Source organism: Melanotaenia boesemani, chromosome 2 (assembly GCF_017639745.1).
Source record: "Melanotaenia boesemani isolate fMelBoe1 chromosome 2, fMelBoe1.pri, whole genome shotgun sequence".
Taxonomy (NCBI): domain Eukaryota; kingdom Metazoa; phylum Chordata; class Actinopteri; order Atheriniformes; family Melanotaeniidae; genus Melanotaenia; species Melanotaenia boesemani.
The window spans coordinates 41,552,328-41,572,307 of record NC_055683.1 but is presented as its reverse complement, the minus strand read 5'-3'; the positions used below and the strand labels follow the sequence as shown (position 1 = coordinate 41,572,307).

The following is a 19,980-nucleotide window of genomic DNA, read 5'->3' as shown; positions in this document are numbered from 1 at the left end:
AAAAATATTTCAGCCACGTATTTAGAGGCATTGTGGAAGGTCCAGAGCCGCAGGTTGGACACCCCTGATGTCGTGTTTGTAAACCAGAATTTACTGTATTTTCTTTATAAAGCTGTAGGCCTTGTTTTAAAGGAAAGAGACATTTTATGTGTAACAATGCGATTAATCACAATTAAACTTTTAATTGTTGCCAAGCACTAATATACATATGTGTTTGTGTGTATGTGTGTGTGTGTGTATGTGTGTGTGTGGTATGGATTATATGTTTAATATATACAATGTTCTGGAAACATAGAGACGTTGTGCAGACTGGTAGACCTGGCTGTTTTACAGTCATGATAAGGTAATGATCTGCTTGTGATTTAAACACGAGAGTTTCAGCTTCTGGAGGAACACCATGTTCTGCTCAGACCTGAACAGGTTCAGTTTGTGTCTCAGTTTCACCCACGGCTGAATAAATTCACACAGCCGTAATGTAACTGAGACCAACCGTTCGACAGACAATGAGTCTGTGAATAAATTCACATTTTTAAGGACAAAAACATCTGAGAGTTTCCACGTGTTTCCAGTTAATCTAACACAACCTTTCCGGGGTCTGTTCTTATTTTACTTGTTTTCAACCAACAAACAGAACTCAGTGATGTGTTTGCAGACTAAACTTCCTGATTAAACATAGAGCTTTAGAACTTTTCCTCCCTCCATTCTCTCCTGGCTTGCAGGTAGTAGACTGTTCGTAGATCGACAGCTTCATGGTGAGGCTGTTTTTTTTCCTTCATTATAATTATAGTGAAAATAAAATCTGCTGGTTATTACCTGACAAAATGGTCCAAAGTGAAGAAGACTGAAAAACTAAGCAGACCGCTCAGAGACTGGCTAAAACTTTACAGTATACAGTAGCCACATCCGAATATCCTTTATATCACTGTAACCAGTACAACAAAATTAGGATTGGTCAGTGTTTAAGCATCACAGACTATTTCCATTCTCACGTGGACACCACTGAGGGTCCGAAGGCCCTGCTGAATTAGAAGAAGAGGACTTTCATCCCAGGAGGCACTGCACTTTTAAAAGTAAGCTAAAGACTCAGTTGTTTAAGGAGCATTTTCACACTTAGCTTAACTCTTCTACTCAACAGAATGAGTTAGAAAGATTTGTCCAGCTCTTTGGCTCAACCATGTACTGAATAAGCTGTGTGCACTTACACCCAAGATGATATTGTTTGATGAATTTGTGATCTTGTATGTAAAAAAAATGACTTACAAAACATATAAAAATCTAAAAAAAAAAATAAAAAAAAACTGCCTCTAGCTCTACATGACAGCACCTGGTCCACCTGGTCCACCTGATCCTGGTCCACCTGGTCCACCTGGACTCCAGCAGTCTGATGACCACTTAATGATGACGTCCATCTTGTTGCTTGTGTTGTTCTTCCTCTCAAATGTAAGTCGCTTTGGATAAAAGCATCTGCTACATGACTGTAAAATAGAATAGAATAGAATAGAATAAAACAGAGAGTCCAATGGGAACTTCAATATAACATCAGGAGATGCAACACAGCCTACAGGCAGAAACCGGAGCAGCACTCTGGACTAGGGATGTACATGACTGCTCATCTAATCAACAAATCAATAAGTCGAAACAACAGACAAACTTGATGGGAATTTTAAAAGCTGACTTTTTGGATAAGAGTTGTGTGTTATTGTGAAAAGACGTGTTGTTAGCAGCACTGTTAAAAGAACAGTGTGGCCCCTTTAAGGTTGAGCTAGAGAAAGAAAGATGTACAGGCAGGTCTGATTCAGAAGTAGGGAGGGGAGGGGAGATGTCAGAGCAGAGAAAGTTACAGAGAAAAACCTACTGTTTAGCTGTGAATGTTTCACCACCAGCTTTAGAAATAAACACCACACAGCTCTGCTAGTTCCAGCAGAGTCCCGTGCCTGATTCACCACTGCTATGTAAAGTGAAGGGAACTAATACTGAAGCTAGCTGCTGCTAGCTGCTGGGCAAAGAGAAGGGAACTAACCCTGAAGCTAGCTGCTGCTAGCTGCTGGGCAAAGAGAAGGGAACTAACCCTGAAGCAAGCTGCTGCTAGCTGCTGGGCAAAGAGAAGGGAACTAACCCTGAAGCTAGCTGCTGCTAGCTGCTGGGTAATGAGAAGGGAGCTAACCGTGAGGCTAGCTGCTGCTAGCTGCTGAGTAGAGAGAAGGGAGCTAACCGAGAGGCTAGCTGCTGCTAGCTGCTGAGTAGAGAGAAGGGAGCTTACCCTGAAGCTAGCTGCTGGGTAAAGAGAAGGGAGCTAACCCTGAAGCTAGCTGCTGTTAGCTGCTGAGTAAAGTGAAGGGAGCTAACCCTAAAGCTAGCCACTGGATAAAGAGAAGAGAGCTAACCCTGAAGCTAGCTAAAGAGAAGGGAGCTAACCCTGAAGCTAGCTGCTGGGTAAAGAGAAGAGAGTTATCCCTGAGTTATTATGCCGTTTCACCAAGAGGAATCACTTCACCTCCGCCTCCCGAACTCGGTTTAGAGGTGGAAGTAGGAAAATGTAGCAGCTGTTGTAGTTTTCAGAGATAGTGGAGGCAACAGACCAAAGCAGCACAGTTACTAAACTCTCACAGAAATGTTGCTTCAGAAGCAAAAAGATGATGAAAACAATTGGTTTTGTTGTTGTTGAATGTTCCTATTGGAGTGGTGTTTAGTTCACCTGGCACAGCATTCACCCCAAAAACACAGCCAGGCCAGGTTTGATTCCGATGTTTACCTGACCCACTTTCTCATCTACCTGCTCTACAATACAGGACAGTAGAATCCACACAACTTTAAAAAATAAATGTAAAAACACTCCTGTATGGCACACACACAACATATTAAAAAACATTTCACGTGTATTTTACAATTTTCTTTTGGAGATAAAGTTTTTGTTTCTTTTTCGTTTCACTGTTGATGATATTATGATGACATCACAACTAACACCACGAAGACCACCCCAGACCCACCCTGGGGCGGCAGAGGAAGGCCCCAACCAGAGCTCTCAGTGGTCAAGGGGCACAGGTCCCAGTGCGCCAACATCACTAACCGGTTAATGATCCATGCGAACATTACGTCATTAACAGGTTAATAATCCACGCGAACATTACGTCATTAACCGGTTAATGAACCACGCAAACATTACGTCATTAATCTGTTAATGGACCACGCGAACATTACGTCATTAACCGGTTAATGAACCACGCAAACATTACGTCATTAATCTGTTAATGGACCACGCGAACATTACGTCATTAACCGGTTAATGATCCAGGCGAACATTACGTCGTTAACCGGTTAATAATCCACGCGAACATTACGTCATTAACCGGTTAATGATCCGCGCGAACATTACGTCATTAACCGGTTAATGATCCACGCGAACATTACGTCATTAACCGGTTAATGATCCACGCGAACATTACGTCATTAACCGGTTAATGATCCACGCGAACATTACGTCATTTACCGGTTAATGATCCACGCGAACATTACGTCATTAACCGGTTAATGACCCACGCGAACATTACGTCATTAACCGGTTCATGAACCACGCGAACATTGCGTCATTAACCGGTTAATGATCCACGCGAACATTACGTCATTAACCGGTTAATGATCCACACGAACATTACGTCATTAACCGGTTAATGATCCACGTGAACATTACGTCATTAACCGGTTAATGATCCGCGCGAAAATTACGTCATTAACCGGTTAATGATCCGTGCGAACATTACATCATTAACCGGTTAATGAACCGGGCGAACATTACGTCATTAACCGGTTAATGATCCACGCGAACATTAAGTCATTAACCGGTTAATGATCCACGCGAACATTACGTCATTAACCTGTTAATGATCCACGCGAACATTACGTCATTAACCGGTTAATGATCCACGCGAACATTACGTCATTAACCTGTTAATGATCCACGCGAACATTACGTCATTAACCTGTTAATGATCCACGAAACATTACGTCATTAACCGGTAAATGATCCACGCAAACATTACGTCATTAACCGGTTCATGAACCATGCGAACATTACGTCATTAACCGGTAAATGATCCGCGCGAACATTACGTCATTAACCGGTTAATGATCCACGCAAACATTACGTCATTAACCGGTTCATGAACCATGCGAACATTACGTCATTAACCGGTTAATGATCCACGCAAACATTACGTCATTAACCGGTTCATGAACCATGCGAACATTACGTCATTAACCGGTTAATGATCCACGCAAACATTACGTCATTAACCGGTTCATGAACCATGCGAACATTACGTCATTAACCGGTAAATGATCCGCGCGAACATTACGTCATTAACCGGTTAATGATCCACGCAAACATTACATCATTAACCGGTTCATGAACCATGCGAACATTACGTCATTAACCGGTAAATGATCCGCGCAAACATTACGTCATTAACCGGTTAATGATCCACGCAAACATTACGTCATTAACCGGTTCATGAACCATGCGAACATTACGTCATTAACCGGTACATGAACCACGCGAACATTACGTCATTAACCGGTTAATGATCCAAGCGAACATTACGTCATTAACCGGTTAATGAAACACGCGAACATTACGTCATTAACCGGTTAATGATCCAAGCGAACATTACGTCATTAACCGGTTAATGAACCATGCGAACATTACGTCATTAACCGGTACATGATCCACGCGAACATTACGTCATTAACCGGTTAATGATCCAAGCGAACATTACGTCATTAACCGGTTAATGAAACACGCGAACATTACGTCATTAATCTGTTAATGATCCACGCAAACATTACGTCATTAACCGGTTAATGATCCACGCGAACATTACGTCATTAATCTGTTAATGATCCACGCGAACATTACGTCATTAATCTGTTAATGATCCACGCGAACATTACGTCATTAACCGGTTAATGAACCACGCGAACATTACGTCATTAACCGGTTAATGATCCACGCGAACATTACGTCATCAACTGGTCAGATTTTCTCAGTGTGTGTTTTTTTTTATCACCATGGAGGATGAGACATTTATTTTAGGAATAGAGAATCACAAGATTCTCTGAATTTGTGATCTCACAGATCCAGCTAGTCGGACTGCACTTGCGGCTGCTCTGCACCTGATTCGCTCCTGGTGTCCATTGATGTGGCACGGAGGTCAGAACGAAACCGCAGAGCAGTCTGACTGTCCTTCTTATTACCAATATTAGCGGTGAATTGATAGAATTATCTTTTCAATCACGTAAATGAAACAATCAAAGAGTCAGCGGGTTTCATTCAAAATAACCCTAACCCTGATGGTGTTTTAGAGAGCAAAACTTTCCTAGTTCATCATTTAATTCAGTCAAATTAGGATCTGAAGATTTTCTCTGCCTTTGTTGCTTCGGAATCAGAGAAACCCTGCAGACAACACGTCAGAGTGCCTCCTCCGACTTATCATAACAGGATTTGGTGAGATACATACAAATATTCATGCATTATTTTTTAAAGAAATCATACGAACCATTATGAGAGCAGCCTCCTCTGAGATGACTTTACTGTGTTGTCATGGTGATGATAGAAAGTGAAAACATTTTTATTATAATGTTTTGTGTTTTCTTATTTTTGTTCTATCAGCTGAATCTGAAGTTGTGCTAATCTCTTATGATCAAGCTCTTCCACATGCTGCTGATTTCACTTTTTCAGCTAGATTTTAAATCACTTATTTTCTTCCAGGTACACTGAGAAAAACAGGAAACGATGCCACGCCGTGTTTCACGTGTCATGTGTGAGCGTTTCCACCTGAAGCACAATGGCGTGTTTTTAATGTTGCATTAATGTGATTGTGAGAGTGTTAATGTTAATTGGAAACACACTTGTTTGTTGGTTTCATGTTTCTGGAGATGAATTTAATCATGGCGTCCCCGGCTATAAAAGCACCTGACCAACCATCTCAGAGCTGAAAACTTCAGACGGAGATCCCATTTATCTGAAGCAGAACCTGAACTGATCCCAGACCAGCCATGAACAGAGGTAAGACTACTTTCTTTTCCTGTGTTTCACCTGTTTTAATTGGGATCATGGTTACTATGCTGAGGCAAGTACAACTTTATCTGGTCATCACATTTCATGTAGGAGACAAGTCAAAGTGCTTTACATAAAACATTAACAGCATCACAACGGCGGGCAGGAAGCAACAAGAGCATTAAAAACTTTAAAAGAAATAAAAGAAATTAAATTAAAACCAAAAGAAAAATCTAAAATAAACCAGATAAAAGCCAGAAATAAAGTTCCAGTGTGGGGAATTGACAGCTGTTCTGATAAAAGGCAGCAAATAGAAAAAGTTTTAACTCTGACGTAAAACTGTTGAGTCAGCAGACCTGCAGGTTTCTGGGAGTTTGTTCCACATGTGAGGAGCATAAAAGCTGAACGCTGCCTCTCCAAGTTTAGTTCTGACTCTGGGAACAGAAAGTAGACCTGACCCTGATGACCTGAGAGATCTGGTTGCTTCATAACCAACCAGAAGATCCTGAATGGATTCTGGTCCTAAACCATTCAGGTCTTTGTAAACTAACAGCAGGAAGCCAGTGTAAAGATCTGAGGACCGGAGTTCTAGGAACTATTTTCCTGGTCTTAGTGAGGACTGGAGTTCTAGGACCTACTTTCCTGGTCTCAGTGAGGAATGGGTCAGGGACAGCGTGTTACTGTCGGAGTAGTTTTGGTTTTGGGTGAACAGAAGTTCCACGTTCATTGGGACTATATTGTGCTGCTGAGGCGGAAGGATACGGATGAAACTGGAGAAGAAAATCAGTGTTTGAGTAGAAGAGCTGCCGTGCTCTGACCAGGTGCACACTAAGTGGGTCTGCTCCTTTTATCCTAGAGTTTTAAACTGGGCGATTAGCTGGATGACCCGCTCAGATCCCACAGCTTGTTCGGTGAGAACGCACGTTTTAACCACATGGTGGAACCATCCAATCAGAGTCTGTCTGCAGATAAACCTAGAAAATGTTCCATCCTGGGCCTTTATGTGTTCAGTAGAAACTTCACGTTAACATGATTCTTCCAGCTGCTCCAGGCAGAGAAGTTCTGCTCCAGTCCAGCTAACCGTCCTGATATGTCCAGAGTCCTCTGATGGAGACTGCTGGACGCTGCAGATACAGCCTGACAGAAACGGGACACGATGACGGCTTCATACTTCATGTTTATTACTTACTTACTAGGATCAATTTCTCTTTGAAACATCCAGGATTCTCCTGTTAGTAGTTTATTCAATCCAGGTTTCTGTTTCCTCCATCAGTCAGATCTAGGGCTGGGCGATATGGCCTAAAAATAAAATCTCAGATTTTTTATAACCAAATCCGATTTCCGATTTTAATCGATTTTTTTTCCTTTTACTTTACAAAACATAAATAAACTTATTAAAAACATTAATTTGTTTATATAGATGAATGCTAGCAAAAATAAAGCATATAATGTCATAGCTCTTCCACCATATAAACGACTTCATATCTTACATAGAAATATGCGACACAATGCATCCGTGATCTCTTTCCATCTGGATCCTTATCATACAGGATCCACTGCAGAAATAATTCCCCTGATGAAGGTTGTCTCTTAACTAGTGTTTGTGGGTTAAGTTGATTTCTGCATCTCATAGAGAGCAGCATTTCTCACTGCAGTTATACGCACAGCTAAATCCCAGGCGTGAGTGAAAGGTCACTTTACTGAAAATCTGTCAGACAAACACCGTTCTGGTGTGGAGGGAGGGCTATGTCTGCTGCTAACTAACTATGGAAAAAAATCCCGATTTTCAAAAAAATTAATCTCCAGAAATGGAAAATTCGATTTATCGATTTTATCGATTAATCGCCCTGCCCTAGTCAGATCTGATGTTGGGTTTTATCAGGAATAAATATGCAGATGGTGGAATTCTGTTCATTTCTTACCTGTGTGTTTTTCAGCCATCTTCCTACTGGCAGTGCTGTGTCAGGCCTTTTCCTGTCAGCCAATCACAGACAGCCAGCGTCTGTTCTCCATCGCGGTGAACCGAGTGCAACACCTCCACCTGCTGGCGCAGAGGCTCTTCTCCGGCTTTGTGAGTCAGCTCTGCAACACCTTTTATAGGACTACTTTATTCTTTCCTGACTTTTCTGTATCTTACTGTCCTTCCTTCCATCCTTCCATCCATCCATCCATCCATCCATCCATCCATCCATCCATCCATCCATTCATCCATCCATCCATCCATCAAACCATCATCCATCCATCCATCCATCAAACCATCATCCATCCATCCATCCATCCTTCCTTCCATCCATCCTTCCATCCTTCCATCCATCCTTCCTTCCATCCATCCTTCCTTCCATCCATCCTTCCATCCATCCATCCATCCATTCATCCATCCATTCATCCATCCATCCATCCATCAAACCATCATCCATCCATCCATCCATCCATCCATCCATTCATCCATCCGTCCATCCATCAAACCATCGTCCATCCATCCATTTTCTGCCACTTATCCGGAGTCGGGTCGCGGATGCAGCTGTCTAAGCAGGGAAACCCAGACTTCCCTCTCCCCGGCCACATTTACCAGCTCATCCGGAGGGATCCCAAGGCGTTCCCAGGCCAGCCGAGAGATGTAGTCTGTCCAGCGTGTCCTGGTTCTTCCCCGGGGCCTCTTTCCGGTGGGAGGTGCCGGAACACCTCACCAGGAAGGTGTCCAGGAAGCATCCTAACCAGATGCCCGAGCCACCTCATCTGGTTCCTCTGTATGTGGAGGAGCAGCGACTCTACTCTGATCCCCTCCCGGATCACCGAGCTTCTCACCCTATCTCTAAGGGAGAGTCCGGCCACCTTGCGGAGAAAACTCATTTCGGCCGCTTGTATTCATGATCTGGTTCTTTCGGTCACTACCCGCAGCTCATGATCATAGGTGAGGGTAGGAAAGTAGATCGACCGGTAAATCGAGAGCTTTGCCTTTTGGCTCAGCTCCTCCTTCACTACGACAGACCGATGCAGAGTCCGCATCACTGCAGATGCCACATCAGTCTGAAGTTGTGTTGTCTTCAGTAACTCCCATTCTCCTGGACGCTTTCTTTTTGATGTTTAGCTGCATTTTCAGGTTTCTGGTGATCCAGGGTTTGTTAGTGGGGAAGCATCTCACTGTTGTTGTTGGGACGATGCTGTCCACACAGAAGTTGATATAATCTGTCTCGCACTCAGTTATTGATGTCTTCATGTGGTTCACAGAGGACATTCCAGTCTGTGTCCTCAAAGCCACTCTCAGAGCATCTTCAGTTTCATCAGACCAGGTTTCACTAGTCTGGTGCTGCTGAACGATGGGCTTGTAGGTGGAGGTGAGAAGAACCAGACTATGGTCTGGTCTTCCTAAAGGAGGTGGGGCAGTGTAGCTGGATGCATTTTAGCGCTTACATGAAACAAGTCCAGTATCTTACTTCTCTTATGGGACAGCCGACAACCTGCTGGATGATGCTGATGTTGCAGAGACGGAGACGTTGAAGTCTCCAGAGATCGTAATGAACGCATTAGGATGCTGTGTTTATAGCCTAGCAACGACAGAGCTGATGACGTCACGGGCTTTTTGTAGCCTAGCAACGATAGAGCTGATGATGTCACAGGCTGTTTGTAGCCTAGCAACGACAGAGCTGATGACAGGCTGTGTCTGCATGTGTGATGTAAACCACTACTAGAATAACTGGTAAACTGGGTAAATAATGTGGAGGAAAACTGACGGCTAACAGGTCCATGTGCCTTATGCAGATCATCTTTACAGTGACGTGTCCAGGATGCATCAACGGTGGTTAAAAAGCACAAAGTTCCACCTCCCTTTCTACAGTCTCAAAGCTGAGTACAGACAAGTTGATGTGTTCATGCAGCCATGTCTCGGTGAAGCACATAATACTGCAGTCCCTGGATTCTTTCTGAGCCCTTGTTAACACCTCCAGCTTCACCATTTTGTTAGCTAGCGATCAGACATCACCCGCCAGGATGATTTAAAATCTGCCTCGCTCTGCCCTGCATCCTCTTTGCTTCTCCTTCAATTCCTTTGGGATTTGGTTTTATTTAACAGCTTATCTTGGTTTTGAAGAGCTTTATCATTTGATCCCACTGGTAAACAACTCTTCTGTTGCAATGCAAACTCTTTTTAATAAGCCTTGAAAGAGTCCAAAGTACACGGAGAAATCGCTTGTGCAGCACAGCATCTAAACCAGCTTGAAGAAATGGTGAAAACCAGTATGATCTGCCTGCAGACAAGTCTATTCATTTTTATTATTACTATTTCTAGCATATTTTCACTTTTTCTTTCTGCTTTACTGTGTTTAATGTTTTTTACTGTTTTAATGTTTTGCTGTTTGTTCCACTGTGTTTCACCCAGTTTTACTGTGTTTTTACTGTGTTTTGATGTGTGTTAGGAGAACTCTCTGCAGACAGAGGAGCAACGTCAACTCAACAAAATCTTCCTGCAGGATTTCTGCAACTCTGATTACATCATCAGTCCCATTGACAAGCATGAGACGCAACGCAGCTCTGTCAGTATACTACACAGTACTACACAGTACTACACATTACAGTACTTTCTCATAAAGGTGATGAACACTGATCAGGTTAATGTATCAGAAAACAAGTCGTCCATTGTTCTGTTGTCACGTTGCTGAACAAGAGAAGTTAGAAAGTAATATGTAGCTGTAGGTTAACCCGGTTAACCCTAACCCCAACCTTTAACCCCCGTTCACCTTAACCCATTAACCCATTAACCCTTAACCCCGTTCACCATAATCCATTAACCCTTAACTCATTCTAACTATTTTAACAGAGAAATACATGATTTCACAAAGTTAGTTTCAAGCACTGATTCTGCAGGATGTTTTATAGATGGACTGAACTGGTCAATTCAAGTCAGACTTTCATTATTTATCCTTCACAAACAACAGAACATGAAGATGATGGTGCAGATGGTGCTGATTCTATTCTATTCCATTCTATTCTATTCTATTCTATTCTACAGTCATTTAGCAGACACTTTTATCCAAAGTGACTTACGTTTGAGAGTAAAAACAACACAAGCATAAATTCAGACAAGATGGACGTCATCATTAAGTGGTAGTCAGACTTCTGGAGTCCAGTTGGTCCCAGGTGCTGTCATGTAGAGCTAGAGGCAGTGCATATGATTTTTTTTTTCTTTTGTCATTTGTTTAAATACAAGATCACTATTTCATCAAACAATATCATCTTGGGCATAAGTGCTCACAACTTATTCAGTACTTGGTTGAGCCATCAGCAACATGCTGATATTCACATTGAGACGTTTGTGTCATCAGGTGGGAAAGAAAGGAAAAGCTGAGTGTCATCTGCATAGCAGTGGTAGGAGAAACCATGAGAGCTAATGATGCACCGAGTGAGGAGGTGTATAGTGAAAAGAGAAGAGGGCCAAGCACCGAGCCCTGAGGCACCCCTGTTGTCAGCCCATGTGATCTGGACACGCCCCCTCACCAAGACACTTTGAATGATCTTCCTGTGAGGTAGGACGTAAACCACGAGAGGACAGATCCTGAGATGCCAAGCTCCGAGAGTGTGGAGAACAGTATATGATGGTTGACCGTGTCAAAGGCAGCAGACAGGTCCAGCAGTATAAGGACTGAGGATTGACCAGTGGATCTGGCAACACGTAGGGAATCAGTAACTGACAGGAGAGCAGTTTCAGTAGAGCGGCCTTGCCTATAGCCAGACTGATATGGATCAAACAGGTTGTTGTCTTGGAGAAACTGTGAGACCTGACTGAAGACGGCACACTCTAGTAGTTTAGACATGAATGGAAGCAGTGAGACCGGCCGGTAGTTTCCAACCTGGGCTGGGTTGAGTGTAGGTTTCTTCAGCAGCAGGTAACCCGAGCTTGCTTGAAGGCAGAAGGAAAGACAGCGGATTTAAGAGAGGAGGTGATAATATGGGTTACTGCAGGTTTGATTGTAGGTAAAATGCTCTGCAGGATGTCAGAGGGAACAGGATCAAGAGGACAGGTCGTGGGTTTAGAGTTAACTAGAAGTTTAGAGACTTGGTCCTCATGTAGAGAGCGGAAGGAGCAGAGTGAGGCACCAGTAGCTGGTTTGGTAAGGCTGAGTTGGTCCGGCTCAGTGAATTGGTTACTGGTGGTAGCGACCTTTTCAGTGAAGTAGGAAGCAAACATTTCTGCAGTCAGCACAGTGGGAGGCTGAGCAGGTGGTGGAGATAGAAGAGAGTTAAACACCATGAACAGTTGTCGTGTGTTGGGAGCATTGCGGATCTTGTTCTGATAAAAGGCTATCTTGGCCGCCTTTAGGCTGGATGTGAAAGTTTCAGGTTTTTGCTGGTACAAGTCAGTGTGTTCTTTTGATTTGCGCCACTTTCTTTCTGCAGCCCTGAGTCCGGCTCTGTGCTCCCTCAGAACCTCTGTGAGACATGGACTGGGAGGGTTTTGTCTGGCTGGTTTGGACACCAGAGGACAGAGTTTGTCCAGAGAGGAGGCGAGAGAGGAGCAGAGTGTTTCTGTAGCCTCATTAACAGACAGTAAGGAGAAGTGTGAGTGGGAAGGGAGGGTAGAGTAAACCTCATCAGACAGCTGTGTAGGTCTGAGGGATCTCAGGTTTCTGTGGTAGGACTCCATTTTAGGAGCTGCTTGATTGACATGAGGAAGGAAGACAGAGAATTTAACCAGGAAGTGGTCTGAGAGGTGCAGCGGGGTGACGGACAGGTCGGCTGTGGAGCAGTTTCTGGTCAGTACCAAGTCAAGAGTTTTACCAGCTTTGTGTGTTGAAGGAGTCTGAACCAGTTTGAGATTGAAAGAGTAGATGAGAGCCAGAAAGTCAGTCGCTGTGGTTTGTCAATGTGAATGTTCATGTCTCCCATGACAATTAGTGGTGTCAGAGAGATTTATCAATGAACTGATAAATTCTGTTTTGTTCCAGTTCCAGAGACAGAAGGTAACAGAGGATGTGGCCGACGTGCATGCCATTGGAAAGGAAGGGTTTTGTGGATTGTGGTGTCTATGGGTGACACTTCTTGGTCTGTACAATGTCTAGTCACGTTGGATAAAAGCATCTGCTAAATTACTGTAGAATAGAATAGAATAGAATAGAATAGAATGGACCATGCTTGACAGAGATGGTTTGAAGCACATTGTGCGTTGATTTAGTAGTGAGGACGTTCAAGCTCATGCCCTTGCTCGGTGGACTCATACAGGTAGACTCATAGAACTTAACCCGACGTGGGCTGACAGCGCACCATGTGTGGTAAAGTACCTGGAGCTGACACAGCTGATGTCACTTTGCTGGACTGAAACCGCCTGTATCTGCTTTACCTGAGCAGTACACAGTGGGTGTGACCCGCGTCACGGCCTCAACTGGTTGTAGAGAGAAGGTGCTAACGACAGAGCCCACAACAAACAATGTAAACAATAACCCGAAACCAAACAGAAACTCAAACAGTAACTCACCGAACTGACTGTACCAACCCTGACTGAAATCAGTGCTTGTTCATGATGGTGATGATGATGGTGAGGATGATGATGGTGATGATAATGATGATGATGGTAGTGATGATGATGATGATAATGATGGTGGTGATGATGATGATGGTGATGATAATGATGATGGTGATGATGATGATGTTGATGATAATGATGATGATGGTGATGATAATGATGATTTTGGTGATGATGATGGTGATAATGATGATGATGATGGTGGTGATGATGATGATGATGATATTGATGATGATGATGATGATGGTGATTGTGATGAAGATGATTGTGGTGATGATGATGGTGATGATAATGATGATGATGGTGGTGATGATGATGATTGTGGTGATGATGATGGTGATCATAATGATAATGATGATGATGATGTTGATGTTGATGATGGTAATGATGGTGATTATGATGATGATGATGATAATGATGATGATGGTAGTGATGATGATGATTATGATGATGGTGGTGATGGTGCTGATGATGGTGGTGATGATGATAATGATGATGATGGTAGTGATGATGAAGATCATGATGATGGTGGTGATGGTGGTGATGATGGTGATGATAATGATGGTGGTGGTGATGATGATAATGATGATGATGGTAGTGATGATGAAGATCATGATGGTGGTGGTGATGATGGTGATGATAATGATGATGATGGTGGTGATGACGATTGTGGTGGTGATGATGATGATGGTGGTGATGATGATCATAATGATGATGATGGTGGTGATGAAGATGATAGTGGTGATGATGGTGGTGATGATAATGATGATCATGGTGGTGATGATGATGGTTGTGGTGATGATGATTGTGGTGATGATGATGGTGATGATAATAATAATGATGATGATGATGATCATAATGATGATGATGGTGGTGATGAAGATGATAGTGGTGATGATGATGGTGGTGATGATGATGATGATGATGTTGATGTTGATGATGATAATGATGGTGATGATGATGGTGATGATGGTAATGATGATGATGGTAGTGATGATGATGATTATGATGATGGTGGTGATGGTGCTGATGATGATTGTGGTGATGATGATAATGATGATGATGGTAGTGATGATCAAGATCATGATGATGGTGGTGATGGTGATGATAATGATGTGGTGATGATGATGATAATGATGATGATGGTGATGATAATGATGATGGTGGTGATGATGATGAGGGTGATGATGGTGATGATGGTGATGATAATGATGATGATGGTGGTGGTGATGATGGTGATGATGATGATGATGATGGTGATGATAATGATGATGATGGTGGCGATGATGACGATGGTGGTGATGATGGTGATGATGATGATCATAATGATGATGATGGTGGTGATGAAGATGGTGATGATAATGATGATGGTGATGATGATGGTGATGATAATGATAATGATGATGATGATGATCATAATGATGATGATGGTGGTGATGAAGATGATAGTGATGATGATGATGGTGGTGATGATGATGATGATGATGTTGATGTTGATGATGATAATCATGGTGATGATGATGGTAGTGATGATGATGATTATGATGATGGTGGTGATGGTGCTGATGATGATGGTGGTGATGATGGTAATGATGATGATGGTAGTGATGATGAAGATCATGATGATGGTGGTGATGGTGATGATAATGATGTGGTGATGATGATGATAATGATGATGATGGTGATGATAATGATGATGGTGGTGATGATGATGAGGGTGATGATGGTGATGATGGTGATGATAATGATGATGATGGTGGTGGTGATGATGGTGATGATGATGGTGATGATAATGATAATGATGATGATGATGATCATAATGATGATGATGGTGGTGATGAAGATGATAGTGATGATGATGATGGTGGTGATGATGATGATGATGATGTTGATGTTGATGATGATAATCATGGTGATGATGATGGTAGTGATGATGATGATTATGATGATGGTGGTGATGGTGCTGATGATGATGGTGGTGATGATGGTAATGATGATGATGGTAGTGATGATGAAGATCATGATGATGGTGGTGATGTTGGTCATGATGGTGATGATAATGATGATGATGGTGGTGATGATGATGGTGGTGGTGATGATGGTGATGATGATGGTGATGATGATGATGATGATGGTGTTGATGATGATGGTGATGATGATGGTGATGATAATGATGATGATGGTGGTGGTGATGATGATGGTGATGATAATGATGATGATGGTGGTGATGATGATGGTGGTGATGATGGTGATGATAATGATGATGATGGTGGTGGTGATGATGATGATGGTGACAATGGTGATGATAATGATGATGATGGTGGTGATGATGGTGATGATAATGATGATGATGGTAGTGACGATGAAGATTATGATGATGGTGGTGATACTGATGAACCAGATGTTTGAGGTGGTGCGTCTTCTGATGACATCATTAAACAGTGAGAAGATGATTGATCAGGAAAAGGTCTGAGACCTTAATCACTGCATTGTCTGTGTCTAAACCCAGGAAATAATTCTGATGTTATATCACAGTTTAATATGGTGGATTTAAAACTCCTACCAGAAATAGTTTCAAATCTGAAACTAGCAACATGCACTCTGGATGATCCCACCCTACTTTTTACACCAGTTTTACCTCAGTAGAAACTGATCTCCTACTGATAGTTAACAGCTCGCCGGCATTGGGCTCTAAAGATGGCTTCCATTAAGCCCCTCCCCTAGACACCTCTATAATGAACACCTATAGACCGGTCTCTGACCTCTTTTATTTCCAGATTACTGAGAAAGGTGTATTTCACCAGCTTCATGACTTTTTAGATGAAAGTGGAAATCTGGATAGATTTCAGTCCGGCTTCTGTCCTGGTTCTGCTGGATCTCAGTGCTGCGCTTGATACTCTAGATTACAGAATCCTGCTGCACAGGCTGGAAAACTGGGTTGGACTTTCTGGAGCAGTCCTTAACTGGTTCAGGTCCTGTTTGGAAGGCCGGAGTTATTTAGTTACGATCGGCAGCTATGAATCCGAGCGAGTAGCCATGACTTGTGGAGTCCTTGGACCTCTCCTGTTCAACTTGTATCTGCCCCCTTTGGATCAAATATTACAGAACTTTAGCATTAATGATCAAAGTTATGCAGACGATACACAACTTTATGTCTCTGTCGCCAGATGACTCCAGTCCAATATACTTACTGTGTCAGTGTCTGGAGCAAATAAACACCTGGATGAGGGAGAATTTCCTACAATTAAATGAAGACAAAACTGAGATGATTCTGTTTGGTAGAAAGAGAAGAGGGTCAGCATTGGCAAACACCTGGAGACTCGGGATCTTAAAACCACGACCAAGTTGGTAACCTTGGAGTGTTGATAGATTCAGACCTGACTTTCAGCAGCCACATCAAAGCTTCACTAAGAAGCTTTTTACCAGCTCAGAAACATCAACAGAATTAAAAGTCTAGTCTCCCAGAAAGACCAAGAGAAACTCATCCATGCATTCATCTCCAGTGTACTGGATTACTGTACTGGTCTTTAGTCAAGACCAGAATCCAGACCAGAATCTAGACCAGAGTCCAGGCCAGAGTCCAGACCAGAGTTCAGACTAGAGTCCAGACTAAACCTGGAGCAGCCTGTAGCTGTTCTGCTGCAGTGGACATGAAACTTTAAATCCAGGTAAACGTTTCTGTTCTCATCGTCTCTGCAGGAAACCTACTGCTGACTTTTAGCTGATCTGCTTTTAACCAAAACTGTCGTTGAGCCTCTGTTGAAAAGTTTAGGTCTAGATCCCAAGATTTTTTTAAATTACCGGCTCATTTCTAAGTTCCCCTTTGTATCTAAGATTCTGGGAAACTGTGTTTTAGAAATACAACCTTTTTTAAATGAAAATGGTATTTTAGATCAGTTTCAATTAGGTTTCAGAGTGTTTCACAGCACTGTGGATGCACATTTAAAGGTTTTTATGGGACCTCTTTCTAATCAGTGATTCTGGGAATTCTGCCATTTTAGTGCTCTTAGACCTTACGGCTGCTTTTGATACAGTCGACCACACAATTCTTTAAACCACCTGAGAAACTCTGTGGGTGTCAGGGGTCGGCCTTGGAGTGGTTTGAGTTTTACTTGCTGGGTAGGTCTTTCTCCACCAGGCTGGGGCACTGCGTCTTCGTCTGCCCTGCTTCACTGTGGAGTGCCCCAGGGATCTGTCCTAGGTCGAGTCTTGTTTTTAAAAACATGGCATGGCCGATCACTTATATGCTGTTAACTGATAAATATATATGCTAATATCTGGGAACAGCCTTACCTGACTTTCTGAGTGATGTTAGGGCCTGGTTAGCAACAGATTTCTTAAAACTAAACAACAAAAAGACAGAAATGATCTTGCTTGGTAATGCTCTGATTGACCTGGAACTTTATGTGTCCCAAAGTCACCAGCCTTAGAGTCACCATAGACAACCATCTTAAACTTAACAAATAGATCAATGGTGTTTTTATCATCTTCATCTTTTATCTAAAGCTAAACCATTTCAATCTTTTAATCTTCTAGAGCAAGTTATGCAAGGTTTTATTTCAAGTCACCTTGACTCCTGTGATGCGCTTCATGCTAGCATCAGTCAGAAATCTGTCCCGGCTGCAGTTAGTCCAGAATGCTGCTGAGTGACTTTTAACAGGAGCCAGAAACATGATCACCCCGATGCTTGCGTCTTTCCTCCGGCTACCTGTTGGTTTAGGATTGATTTTAAGATTTTATTATTTGTTTTTAAGATTTTACATGGAATCATCCCACCATACATCACGGACCTCATCAAAAGTCATACTCCGGCGCAGACGTCGAGGTCCCAGGGCCAGGCTTTACTTGTGGTACCTGGGACGAGACTTAAAACTGGGGTTTGGGGCTTATTCTGGGGTCGGCCCCAGACTCTGAAACACCCTGCACCCCCCGTGGAGTGTTTTAAGTCTCATCTTAAGATGCACTTTTATTCTTGGCTTGTGTTATTTAATTTAATTTAATTTATTTATTTTTTATTGTGTGATTTTATTTAATTTTTTTGTGCGGCACTTTGGAAACATTTTGTCGTGAAATGTGCTATATAAATAAAGTGATTGATTTTAATGTAGTTTATGACTTTATTGTGATTGTTGCTGCTTTTACTGCTTCTGCAAGCTTTCTTTGCTCCACCTGTAATGCTGTTAATGTTTTATGTAAAGGACTTTGGATTGTCCTGTACATGAAATGTTATGTAGAAATAAAATGCCGTTCAGCTGTGGACATCCCTGGTCTCTGTCCTCTGGAGATAAATTTGATCTTGTTGTCTGTCCATTGACTGGTTGTAGGTTCTGAAGCTGCTGTCAATCTCCTATCGATTGGTGGAGTCCTGGGAGTTGCCCAGTCGTTTGCTGCCTGGAGGGTCAGGGATTCCACCAAAACTAGTTGAACTGAAGACAGGAATACTGCTGCTCATCAGGGTGAGAAAACACATAAATAACTCCTGCTCACATCCACATCACTTACTTACTGATCCACATGACCTTGCAGGCCAATCAGGATGCAGCAGAAATCTTCACAGATTCCTCGTCCCTGCAGCTGGCACCATTTGGAAATTATTATCAGAACGTGGGGGCCGACGAGTCATCGAGACAAAACTACGAACTGTTGGCCTGCTTTAAGAAGGACATGCACAAGGTAAGAACGAGGAGGGGACAATGTCATGATGATGATGATGATGGTGATGGTGATGATGACCACTATGTTTGCAGGTGGAGACTTACCTGACAGTTGCCAAATGTCGACTTTCTCCAGAGGCAAACTGCACTCTGTAGCCCGGCCTATGCGGCTCGAAGTGCCGCCCCCTCTTGGTGATGCGGTCTTTATTGATCCTCCATGTGCAATATTAGCAGATTTTCCTGACAAGTATTAGCATTAGCATTAGCATTAGCATAATCATAGCATCCGGTTTTTGTGTCAGTTCAGGTTGTAATGATGTCATCAGGTTTATGGTGTCACTGTGATGAAAGCTGTGAAAAGAATGTGATGTCACACTAGCAGCATGTGAAATAAAATGTGAACTAAAGTGCATGTGCATTCTTCTGTGTCAGTAAGTGATGGGAAGGGTGGTTTCTTTGGGCCCTGGGATGTTCGCTGTAGGTTAAAACCAGAGCAGATGATCAGAAATGGGAGCAGAAATTAACTAGAAACACTCAGAAACAGACCTCCACCAAGACATCATCATTTTTATTTCCATTGATTGTGGGTATCATAGAGTTAGAAGCTGTAATGAAGCCCATCTCTTTGTAGTAAAGAATGCTGGATCCAGACAGTGATCTGGATCACCCCCAAAATCCAGTCACTATTCCTTTATTCCATTTCTGACATTTTCTGAACATTTCATTGAAATCCGTCTAGAACACATATGTTTTCTTTTATT

General features: G+C 42.6%; 1 protein-coding gene across 1 annotated transcript; it reads left to right on the top strand.

Moving 5' to 3' along the window:
* Positions 1-5,963: 5,963 nt before the first annotated feature.
* gh1 (growth hormone 1) lies at positions 5,964-19,626 on the top strand. The gene is made up of 6 exons (XM_041974706.1): positions 5,964-6,061; positions 7,990-8,123; positions 10,465-10,581; positions 18,890-19,021; positions 19,092-19,238; positions 19,313-19,626. The coding sequence occupies exons 1-6, from the start codon at positions 6,052-6,054 to the stop codon at positions 19,373-19,375; spliced, it is 603 nt and encodes a 200-aa protein (XP_041830640.1). The 5' UTR covers positions 5,964-6,051; the 3' UTR covers positions 19,376-19,626.
* The last annotated feature ends 354 nt before the right edge of the window (positions 19,627-19,980 follow it).

Excerpts from the sequence above, each read along its gene's own strand:
- gh1 (XM_041974706.1), top strand. Across the intron at positions 8,124-10,464 it reads AGAGGCTCTTCTCCGGCTTT|GAGAACTCTCTGCAGACAGA; the intron begins GTGAGTCAGCTC and ends GATGTGTGTTAG. Across the intron at positions 19,022-19,091 it reads GAATACTGCTGCTCATCAGG|GCCAATCAGGATGCAGCAGA; the intron begins GTGAGAAAACAC and ends ATGACCTTGCAG.